This window comes from Xenopus tropicalis, chromosome 7, assembly GCF_000004195.4.
Source record: "Xenopus tropicalis strain Nigerian chromosome 7, UCB_Xtro_10.0, whole genome shotgun sequence".
Lineage (NCBI taxonomy): Eukaryota > Metazoa > Chordata > Amphibia > Anura > Pipidae > Xenopus > Xenopus tropicalis.
Genome location: NC_030683.2, coordinates 42,385,374 through 42,397,576, shown reverse-complemented (window position 1 = coordinate 42,397,576; position 12,203 = coordinate 42,385,374). Strand labels below are relative to the sequence as shown.

At 38.6% G+C, this 12,203-nt stretch overlaps 1 protein-coding gene across 2 annotated transcripts in view; it reads right to left on the bottom strand.

Moving 5' to 3' along the window:
• The window catches only part of adamts14 (ADAM metallopeptidase with thrombospondin type 1 motif 14), a 76,131-nt gene that overhangs the window by 16,665 nt on the left and 47,263 nt on the right, over positions 1–12,203 (bottom strand). For both annotated transcript variants that reach the window (XM_031906242.1, XM_031906243.1), the window contains exons 8-12: positions 10,168–10,311; positions 6,826–6,958; positions 6,115–6,228; positions 5,394–5,542; positions 1,350–1,525 (exon numbers count right to left, since the gene is read on the bottom strand). In XM_031906242.1, coding sequence (XP_031762102.1) covers positions 1,350–1,525; positions 5,394–5,542; positions 6,115–6,228; positions 6,826–6,958; positions 10,168–10,311 — 716 coding nt within the window. The remainder of the gene's footprint in view (positions 1–1,349; positions 1,526–5,393; positions 5,543–6,114; positions 6,229–6,825; positions 6,959–10,167; positions 10,312–12,203) is intronic.

The window sequence follows — 12,203 nt, the reverse complement described above, 5'->3', positions numbered from 1 at the left end:
GTGCAGAACAGAGTGGACCAGAAAGAAAGAAAATAAAAGGCAGTCAGCATCTTTGGAGCAAATGTAAAAAAAAGCCAAAAGTAAAAATACATTCTGACATATAAGAACAAAAACTTACATTTCACAATATAATATTCTTCATTAGACAGTTATTACACTGCGGATTTCAATTGTACATAGCACATTTTTAAGGCCTGCTTAACGGTTCAATTGGCCTATATTTTATTCTGTTAACAATTTTTATTACATTCCCCTATATTTTTATTACATTGTCTATATGGACATAAGAAGTTGTAACATGAGATAGATTAGTAGCCATGATTAAAGGTGGGGAAAATAGCTGGTAAATAGAGCCAAAGGTAGATCGGAATTATGGGTAACATTTAGGGCAGGGGTAAGGAACCTATGGCTCGGGAGCCAGATGTGGCTCTTTTGATGGCAGCATCTGGCTCGCTGCCAAATCTTTAATAAAAAAAATAACTGGGGGCGTGGCCTGTGCTCGGTGCATAGAAGACACGTTCTAAGCCCTAACTCGTCGCAGGCCACACCCTCCTCTGCATCGCATCCGACATCCTTGGAACCCACCCTACCTTGCCCCTGCGCTCGGCGGATAGAAGACGTGTTCTAAGCCTTAGAACACGTCTTCTATCCGCCGAGTGCAGGCCACGACCTCCTCTGCATCGCATCCGGCATCCTTGGGACCCACCCGACCTTGCCCCGTAGCATCCGCGGCCAAACATATTGTATGGCTCTCACGGAATTACATGTTAAAATATGTGGCGTTTATGGCTCTCTCAGCCAAAAAGGTTCCTGACCCCTGATTTAGGGCGAGGGCAAACACCCCTGTAAAACGCGAAAGTGGACATTTCCAGGCCGACATCAGTTCTGTGTGCCCACACTCGGGTGGTTGCCATAGTTTTTAATGCAGGCACACTGAGGAGCATAGGCAAGCGGATCCGCCCCTCTCAGCCTGGCCGAAAAACACAGAGAAGCAGATATACCCATTGTGTGCCCTTGCCCTTAGTATAAGTTGGTGGCTGTCTGTAGAGTTAAGGAACAAGGTGACAGAATAGTAGCAGTTACTGTGAGGAAGTCAGGTACTCTAATTCCATTCTTATTAGTGGCAGACAGTGGTAGTTTCCACTGTATGAGTGCTGTAGTCTCCTAAATAAAGCATTGACTTAGAACTGGCCTGCAATAGAAGTAATAGCATTATGCATCCCATGCATCCTCTGTGCCTGTCTATTCTCTCGGTATTTACTTCCCTTTCAGTTCTCTCTCATTCATGTTTAAATAAAATTACATTTACAAATACATTTTCTTAGTTGTAAGCTGAAAAAAAAAGTTACCGTCATGATGCTCGTAAGGCAGCCACATGTGCTTGGTATTCTGATGAGTGTAATATGAATTACGCTGAGAGCACTGTTGGGCACGAAAGTCCTCAAATGGGCCCCGACATTCTTCATTATTGCACATTTGATATTCGTAGGCTGCACCAGGACAATCCCTTCCTCCATATGCTGGCCTAAATAATCCAACAAAAATAGTATCAGTATAATCATAACTAAAGTAGATCTCTAGATCAATATCAACATACAAGCTACAGCTGTCTTTTAATTACAACCTCTTATCAGAAAATACATAAAGTTTAACAGAGTTGTATTGATCTTATAAACGAGGGAAGCCATGTTTGATTGCCTTGTACAAGTCTTATTATCTGCTGTAGTAAAAATTGGCTTTGCAAGTCCGTATCTGTACCTGATATTCTTAGCTGAAATCTGTATTAAAGGGGACCTGGCACTCTAAGATATAATTCCAGATCCTTTTCTATGAGGTTAGTTGAGAAAAATAAACATTATTTATGCTTATTTTTATTTAAATTTTTGTTTCCTTAGGCTTCACGCAAGCTTTGTATCTTGCCAAAATCTTGTGTATGCACCAGTAAGGGTGACCTAATGCCCCAGACAGGCAACACAATTATAGACCATGAGGAGAGAGGTGGAATGAACTTTTATCTATGTATAAAGGTATTTACCTTGTGGGAGATCCCTACATGCTATGCACTTTTCTAATCTGTTTTAATGGAGCCATACTCTGGAATCATCTTTATAATCATGAAACCTCAGGCTGTGGTAAATAGAGGTAACCAAATTGGGATAAAGGGAATACCTTACATAGGATGGCAATTGCTGGATCAGGGGATTATTTTCAAGCAGGCCACATAGCCCAAACTACCAGATCTTGGCCAAATTGGAAATATTGGGCTGATCCAATTATTCAGCCCCGAGAACATATGTATAATATAGGAGGCCCATGCAGATCTTTGGCTGAGGACAGGCTCCAAGGTCTGATACAGTTCTCAGTTTGCTGGTGGGAAATTTACAACCACCCTAACTTAAACAGACCCCAATCAGATACTGATTAGGAATATATAGGCCAATAGGATGCTCTCGAGTAAGACCAATTTTTTTTCCTCACACTAATGAAGGAGAATATTGTCTCCATCCTTTAGCAACAAGTGATTTTACAATTTCTGCCATGCAAAAGATACTTCATGCTGCCACTGGAAAGGACCAGCTTCTCTGCATATTAAACTACTTTTTTCCCTTATCCTGACTTATATGTCTGGTTGTCTTTTATTTTGTTTTTCTCCACATTTTTTCATTCTCCTAACCAGACAGATTATTCGCTGCACATTATATAAACACAATGGGCCAGATTTAATTTGATGAGACAAACTTACTTTTATGGTTTATAACATTAAAACTTATGGGCAAGATTTAATTCAAGGAGAAAACTCTTTTCACGTGATAAAGTTTTTCTTAATTTAATTGCATGTCAAATTGAATCTCATCCATAAGTTTCTATGTGATAAACCATAAGATACTTTTTTCTCATGGACATGAATCTGGCCCATTGTCTATTACCCCTGCTTTTGACAACTGTGTACATAAATATCTGTACACAAATCAATTAAACATCTGTACTACTAAGTGCATAATGTTACTAAGAAACCTGAAATTTCATCTGTGTTTATCCTGGTTGTTCTAGAATAACCGTAGAAATCATGACTTCTCCATGGTACTGAATTAAATACTGTACCTATGAAGCTGTGTAATAATATAAGCAACCTGGTTCTAGTCCAATAAGCTCTCAGCTTTTTGATAAAATGTTGGAAGCAAACTAAAGGTATCTATTTTATGTTGTGTACACGTTCTTGTTGAGTCTCAAATCAATTGTATACAGTACAAATCAATAGTAAATACAAATGTGTGACTTGGTCCAAGTATCCATACAAAGTTAAAGGAAAGGTATTCCCTTTATGAAATTATATGGAATTACTGGACTAATACAGGATCTTCTGTATTCACTGGCTTCATAAGTGTCCTTTCCTGCCATTTGTTCTCCGCCATTAAAGTATTGTGTCTTTGCTGGTCAGCTGACATCTAATTGACTGCAATAAGTTCATAGGCTTGGGAAAACTTTGCATATTTTATTATATCACAAGATGTTGAATGACGCAGGTAAGGGAGAATATTTATGAGTCTAATGCAAACTTGAGCAACCAGGAGCAGCTGAAGCTGCAAAGGATAGCCATGGGCAATAATAACATTTGCCTTCAATAAATCCAAATCTCTAAAGCATTATTGTTTTGCTGAATGCCCTGTGCCAAGTCTGTGTTTATGTAATACTAAAATATGTCGGGGTTGGGGGGTAGAACAATAGGAGCATACAGTTGTGTCTGTGCTGAGAAGAAGGTTGAACCTTTGTTTACATTTTTTGGAAGTCATAATTTGTAGGATTACTCAAAAGTGTAAGGGACACAAGTCAGAGATGTGGTCAGTTTAGCTCCAGCACATACAAAGATGTGCTGCACTACAGTAAGCCACAGACTGGTTTGTTGATGTTGTGGTGCATATTTTGCTTATGTTTGCCTTACACGTGTCTCCGATTTATGCACTGACAGTTGGCAAATTAATTGTCCAGAACACGTTGACCCAGCAACGCTACATAACAAATAAAATCATGGAATATAACTGACACAAAACCCCTTGGTATGAAGAACTGGGACACATGGTACACATGGTCTAAAAGAAATATACAGCACCTTTCACGCAGAATGAGTAAATATACCAAGGTCTAACAATACTTAGCGAACAGTTAATCATCTTGAACTACAGACCTGGCACATATTCTGCTATTTGCTTGTATTGCTTGATGTGGAATGTTGGCTATATATCTGCTTGGTGCACCTGCTTGAGTGTTTGAGTCAACCTTGAATATTTCATAAAACACTATGCTTCAGCTTAGAACCTGGATTAAAATGTATCTTTAGCAACACTTTAAGGGCAAAGATATTATGAGTTAAAGTAAAAGTAAGTCTTCCCCCGTGTAGTCTGGGTCAAGAGTAAAGAATATGTAGTGATGCAATTTTTTTACATGTATTTGTCATATGGTCCATATGTTTGTGAACTTTAGAGCACACTATGCGTTATTTGTCTAATAGTTTACATATACTGTAACTATAAATTAATAATAATTTTTCAACACGTCCCATCAGGTCATTAAAACTATGGGTAAGTTTACCTGATTTAACTCCCACATGTTCCTGTTTAGGTAGGATAGCCCAAACACAGAAAATAGTGGCACTTGGTATGATTGGTTGTAACTAGTTAGGGGTGGTAAAGATTGCCATAAAAGTATTTTTAAGAAAAGTATGTTTTATCTTTGTGTGTATATTTGCCTGACAACTGCCATGTCTGCACATGGAATCAGAGTGAGGTAGGATGTGTATACTGTATACACATTGATACATAAATCAATAAATGATATATAAAGATGCATAAAGGCACATTTATGTAACAGTATAACAGTGATACTGAAAATTACAAAATTACATATACAGTATATCTGGGCACTATTTATTCTGGATGCATATAGCACACAATGGTAAATAGTGTACAGGTAAGATGATGTGGTGCAGCATTTCTAAGGCACAGGAAAATAGGTAACATGTATATTCTGTTAGTTGCAATTTGCAATATTAATACAGAATTTAAAACCACTTGCTTCTGTTTATGAGACTATGATGGTAATTGCTCGAATTCTAAAAGTTGGCCTAATGATCAGATTTGATTCTGTTTGACATGTGAGAATTGGCCCTTGCTAATGGGTCAGATGTGTGAGTTACAATTACAGCTTAGGTTCTCTAGCTTCAAAAGTACACTAGGGTAGAATTAGGGACTTCAGAAAACTAATGAACTGGGAAAATGAATAAACTATGATTGGTACCAGCATGCATAAAACATTGGCCATACTAATTTCATTTACAATGTATCCATATCAGTTACAATTCCATAGCCAAAATACACCTTAGTCAGAGAGGCACTTACGGTGGGTTGTTGCATTGCCTGCTACGGGATCGCACTCCACCTCCACAGGTTCTTGAGCAAGATCCAAATCTTGACCATGAGCTCCATCCTCCATCCTGACTGTAAGACTGCTCTGGTGTCTTCCAGATGCAATAGCCTTTAAAGCACCACTTAAGTTAAAAAAACAAAAAAAAAACTATAGATTAACTAAAAAATATCTGACTCTTAATCAAAATATTAGCTATAAGTACTTTCTTTGTACATTGGTAAACATACAAAACAAATGATTGGATATGGAATTAACTGGCCACACACATACTTGAGCTTTATGTCCAACAGACCAACTAATCAGATCATATAGGAGGCAAGAGCAAGGTGCAGCTTTCTAATTTATTGTTAGGCATTGAAGTTCCAATTGCTCTTATGCAGACCTTTGGTAAACTGGATTTCACAAAGGGCCCAAATTTAAAGGGGAACATAGTAAATCCGTATGTTTAAGAGAATAAAGCTGGAAGGCATAGCCTACAGTGAGCCACCAGGCCAATTTTGAATGACTGCTCACCAGAGCATGTAAACATTTGCACATATCTTATATATGACCCAGAAATATCTGGCAAGTACTAGATATCTTAACAGCTATCTGGTGCTCAATTAATGGCATACACATATTAACCAAAAGTGTCTTCATGGTTCCAGAATGTTACACAAACTAAGCTCATTTGAGTAATAATAAATGTAGCACCTTTCCTGGGGAGCATTCGGTCCCATCAAGTGGAGGACCCTTCTTCGTTTTGCAGAAATAAGGATTATCCGGATGGCTGCACCACAACTGCTTGCAAGGGTCAAATGTCCTGAACTGTAAGAAAAATAACAATTGGCTAAAAGAGAAACATAAACAGCTCTTCTTCATATGATAAGTAAATTAGTGAGTAATTAAACAGAGTTTGGGCAAAGCCCAGATATAACCATAAGAGGGGAACAAATGTATTCTTGTATGGCAGAAGAGCTAAAACAAAGAAGCAGGGATGGGAAGAAATGTTGCCCATTATGTTCTGGAGTTCTGTACCTAAAGTCAAGACTTGTGCCTCCAAAGATGCCCCCCATTTTATTTTCAACTGATTCACTGCACGTTCTCTGTGCTGCTGTCACTTACCTGCGCTTAGGGACTGACTCACAATATATTGTATATAAAATATAAATGTTACCATTTAAGACTGATTAGTAATACATTCAGATTCTCATTGCATTGCAGTTTTGAAACCAGTGAAAATTCTGGATCATTGCTGTTATAAAGATGATGAACCTGGCTGTTGCAGTAAGTTTAGTATATAAAATATGGCATTTTTAACCATATTAATTTTTAGTTTAGTCCTCCTTTAACACTAGATGACTGACGAATAAGACAAAAAATGCTAAAAAAACAACAGCTTATGGCTTGGCTCTCATTACTCACAGCAGTGCACATCTTGTAGCCCACTCCGAAATCAAATCTACATTGCTCATCCATTGAATAATTGATTCCTGGAAGTTCTGGTAATTTGGGCCATTTGTGATCAAAGGGGTCATCCAGAAGGCAGTCATAGGAGCTGCAAAATAAAGGGAAAGGGTACCCTTAAGTTAATAAGAGACTTACCAATCATCTAACACAAAAAAGTGCAAAAACAAAAGGGCCGATTAATTGCTGCAAATTTTTAAAATCCGATAGCAGCGACTAATTATAGAGACAGTGCAAGTTGGTGCAATCAGATTTTTTTTTCCTATTTATTTCCTGAGGGTTCTTAGCAATGTAAACAGGTTCTAGTATAAACCAAGTAATCTTTGTTTTGCTTTGGGTTTTGTTTTTTTTTCTGTTATAATCATTAAAAAGGCTGCATACATAAATTCCCTTTCCTGTTGAATTACTGCAACACTTGTGCAATTTCCATATTTAGTTACAAGTTAATTCCTGCTTACTCACAGGTCTACATTTCAGGGGGGCTATTTAGAGTGGCCATCTATTAACCTTTATATAACGTATATCATACAGTTTTCAACAAGCAACAGTGGATTTTGGAGCACATCAATACTGCAGATTTAATGATTCTCCTACTGAGCACTCTCTATACAACCTTAAAGGAACAGTTATGCAAAAAAATTAAAATGTTTTAAAGTAATTCATATATATAAAGTACTGTTGTCCTGCATTGTGTGTTTGCTTCCTAAACCCTACTACAGTTAATATAAATAAGCTGCTGTGTAGCCATGGGGGCAGCCATTTAAGCTGAAAAAAAGAGAACAGGCACTGGTTGCATAAGCAGATAACAGATAAACTGTGTACAATACTATACAAGTTATTTGTTATCTGCTATGTAACCTGTTGATTGCACATTTTTCAAATCTCTGAATTTTTGGAACTACCCTAAAATATTAACCTGACTTCCTAAGGTTTTTTATTTAAAAAGTGTACATTAATGAAAACAATGTGGCTTAGGCTCCTTCCCACCATATATAGTATTATTTCTCATCACACAGGTTGTCCACCCAGACTCTTCAAGTTCATAACTACTGCAAAAGAACTGTGGCTAACAGCAAAGAGCTTGGTTTCAGCCACCCAGTAAAGTTCTTTTGTTTTTTACTAACAATACAAAACCCATATGACAAAAAAACCATTACCCAATCCACAAATTTTGCCTAACCGTTGAGACTGGAAAGGACAAGGCACCAAACTCAGTCCACCTATGCCACCTGCCCTTAATGCAGCTTCCTCGGAGGCACGGTTATGCAGAAATCTGTGGGTTGGGTATTGGAATTTTGTTTGGGTGATCTACACAGAGGGGTTTTGCGCACTTTTACTACACTCAACCAGTTGTGGTACACCTAGTCCGTTTTTAGCTGTTTTTAAGGGGATTTCCTCACTCCATGCACATGTGACTTGCATGGTGAGTGTAGTCAGTGTATTGGAATGGGTGTTTTTAGTAGTCTGAATCAATAAATGTAAAACTAAACTGTATAGAAGTACTTTCCATGTAAACTAGTCTGCTTTATCATGTAGTGGGGTCTGAGATTGTCTTGCCACAAGGGACATCTCTTACTTTGAAAAAACTTCTTGATATAGTGTCATAGGTTAATTTCCAGACCTGTATATGGGGTACGGTTAGGGACTGATGGTATCCTTATTTGTGTAAAATAAGCATTTAGCAGGATCTGGGACATACAAAGATACATTCATATGACAAATGTAAAACTGCTGATAAATGCCCTCCGGAGCCTTAATTTCATGTAATTATAGGGGCTGATTTACTAAGACACGAATTCCGACCGAATTGGAAGAATTCCAATTGGAAAACGAACATTTTGCGACTTTTTCGTATTTTTTGCGATTTTTTCGGCGCCTTTACGACTTTTCGGAAATTATCGCGACTTTTTCTTACCAATACGATTTGCGCGAAAAAACGCGAGTTTTTCGTAGCCATTCCGAAAGTTGCGATTTTTTCATAGCGTTAAAACTTGCGCGAAAAGTTGCGCTTTTTTCGTAGCGTTAAAACTTAAAAGGCGCAACGTTTCGTGCAAGTTTTAACACTACGAAAAAATCGAAACTTTTTGCGCAAGTTTCAACACTACGAAAAAATTGCATCTTTCGGAATGGCTACGAAAAACTCGCGTTTTTTCGCAAAAATCGTATTGGTAACGAAAAAGTCACGATAATTTTCCGAAAAAATCGCAAAATACCGATCATTACGAAAAAACCGCAATCGGACGCATTCGGCCCGTTCGTGGGTTAGTAAATGTGCCCCATAGTCTTTGAAATGCATGTATCACATTTATAGTATTGACAAATAGAACAGTCTTGACTTTTGTTATAAAAGCATGGTTTATACATTTGAAAGCAAATAAAAAGGTGACTTTGATTTGACTTTTGTCAGGTACCTTCATGTATCTAATTCATTTTTGTGTTACACAAAGCAAAATGTCTCACAACTGTGGGGGAGGCAGGTATGTTGCTGACAGCATGAATGTACAACGTCTAAAGAATGTCTAGACCTATAGTGTGGCTAATGAATCATCCATTATTCACAGGATTTACAGATGTTCAGATTACAGACACGACTGCAGTAGTTTGTTAAGGGCAAAACAAAGCTGCCAGCTACAGCTAGACCTATATTACATGCCTGGTCTTAATTTGTCTGCATTGGCCATACTTTACTCCACGTGTGGCGTCTTGGCTTCATCTTTTTGCGTGATCAACCATGTCTGCCAATGACCTGTGTGATAGGCCATTAGACAGTGAGAAAGAAGAGCCTGGTCTCCTCCCTTGTGAGTTGAAATCAGTTAATATCTGTAATCTTGATATGCATGGTCCAGTACTTTAAACTGCAGGCCCATACGTTCTTTAAACATCACCCATGAGGCTAGCTGTTGAATATAACTCTTTAATGGATATAAAATATTTAGTACCAGTGATTTTGGGCCAGTGTTTAGTACTTAAAACTGAAATGACAAAGAAATTGAACCAAACTTTCCCACTTTTCCTGCCTGTACAGTACATTCACCATTACTAATGTACATGAAATGCTATAATCTCAAGCATGACACTGTGCTAAGGTTTTAAGGATGGCTGCAGATTATAGCAATAGATAATTAATACAGTATAATTATATCAAATTCTTATCAAGCTTGAACTAATAAGGGTCAAAAAGAAGCACTGGTTGATCAGTTTTTAAAACTGAGTCTAGCCTTGAATTACTTTAGCATTATAAAAAAAATCTAGAGAATAAAAGCATGTATATAGGCAACTTGATTAATAAAAAAAACCTACTGTATGTATCTGTTAAGCTCTTGTTTGCTGCATCTGGACCAATGATAGCGGTGGAATGCAGCCTGCACCAGTGGGGCCATAATGCTTCCCATGCTTGTTTCATCAGCACAACGGTTTCCTTGTCCATCATGTTCCATACCTAACCTGGGAAAAAAGTATAATACATTATCTGGGACTAATTCCTTTTATGGTTTACACTCAAATCTATAGGGTGACTCACCATAATATCATTATTGCTTATGATGATTGGCAAAAGCACTACCTTTCAGTTATGTCCTACAGATGTTGGAAGGAACTCCAGTTACTTAATACAGTAGTTTTATTATGTAGATAATAGGCCTAACATTCACTACAAAACAGCAGTCCTTGAGCAGTCTGATGCTCTTAGAATAATGAAAGACAATATGACTTTGGTTGCTATGTGTTACAGCCATGGAGCAAATCTATACATATACTAGTAAGTATTAGTAATAACAATTAATAATATTGGTATACTAGTAAATGACATACATGTGATGTTAGTTTTATAATTTGGGTTTATTTTAATTTCAAATTTATAATCAGGCTTCTATGTGGCAAAGTGAACCATGCAATATTTTGGTTTCTGTTTATGATATATTTAATGAAAGAGTTGTGCTTTTTCTTTTATGGTACTGTGCAATGTGTGGTTAGGACATGGTTAGGGCTTACAGATAACTACCTGATTGTAACTGCTAACTACAGCAGGCTTGGGGTGATTGGTGTTCACTGACCTTATCATTGCAATGTGTCAATGTGACCGGGGAGCCGTAAGATACATGTGAATGCCACAGAGATGTACAACTGCCGTCAGATGCAAGTATGACTTGCTCTTATTTGTCTTGCTCCATAAAGGCAACCAGTAACAAACTGTGTGATTTTTAAAGGAGAAGGAAAGGCTAAGTCACTTGGGGGTGCCAAAATGTTAGGCACCCCCAAGTGACTTAGATTGCTTACCTTGTACCCTGGGCTGGTGCCCCTGTTAGGAGAAAAAAGCACCAGCCCGGGGCACCTTCAGGAAGCGCTTCCTCCTTCCTTTTTCTTTTGCCGGCGAAATCCGTGGGCCGGCGGATGCGCAGTAGAGTGCCAACTTTCTTGTTTAAGTTCGGCTTTTCACTCTACTGCGCATGCGCGCGCAAGCGAATAGGAAGTAGGAAGCGCTCGCTGCTACCCCGGGCTGGTGCTGTTCTCTCCGTACAGGGGCACCAGCCCGGGGTAAAAGGTAAGCGATCTAAGTTAGTTGGGGGTGCCTAACATTTTGGCACCCCCAAGTGACTTAACCTTTCCTTCTCCTTTAAAGGAACAGTAACATCAAAAAATTAAACCCTCATATGTTATAAAAGGCACTAAGTTTACCCAGTAGCAGTAACCCATAGCAACCAATAAGATGTTTGCTTTTAAATAGGTGACCAGTAATATCTACCTGCTGATTGATTGCTATGAATTACAGTTCCTGGGCCAACTTAATGCCTTTTATTACATAACCCCAAAAGTGTTTTAAAGTAATTCAAATATAATATCCTGTTGCCCTGCACTGGTGTGTTTGCTTCAGAAAGCCTTCTACGGTTTATTAAAATAAGCTGCTCTGTAGCCATGGGGGCAGCCATTTAATCTTAAAAAGGGGAAAAGGCACAGGTTACATAAAAGACAGCAGATTTACTCTTACATTACTGTGTAAGAATTAGAACCATTGTATTCTACAGGGTGTGTCTGTAATCTTGTATTTAACCTGTGCCATTTAGGGCTCTGACACACGGGGAGATTAGTCGCCCGCGACAAATCTCCCTTGTCACGGGCGACAAACTACTAACCCACCAGCGAACATGTAAGTCGCCGGTGGGATGGTACACGCTGCGCAGGCGATTTCGGCAAATCGCCGAAGTTGCCTCGTGAGGCATTTTCGTCGATTTGCCGAAATCGCGCCGTCGCGTGTGCCATCCCACCGGCGACTTACATTTTCGCCGGTGGGATGGCAACTGATGGCAACTCGGGGAGATTAGTCGCCCGCGAACAGGGAG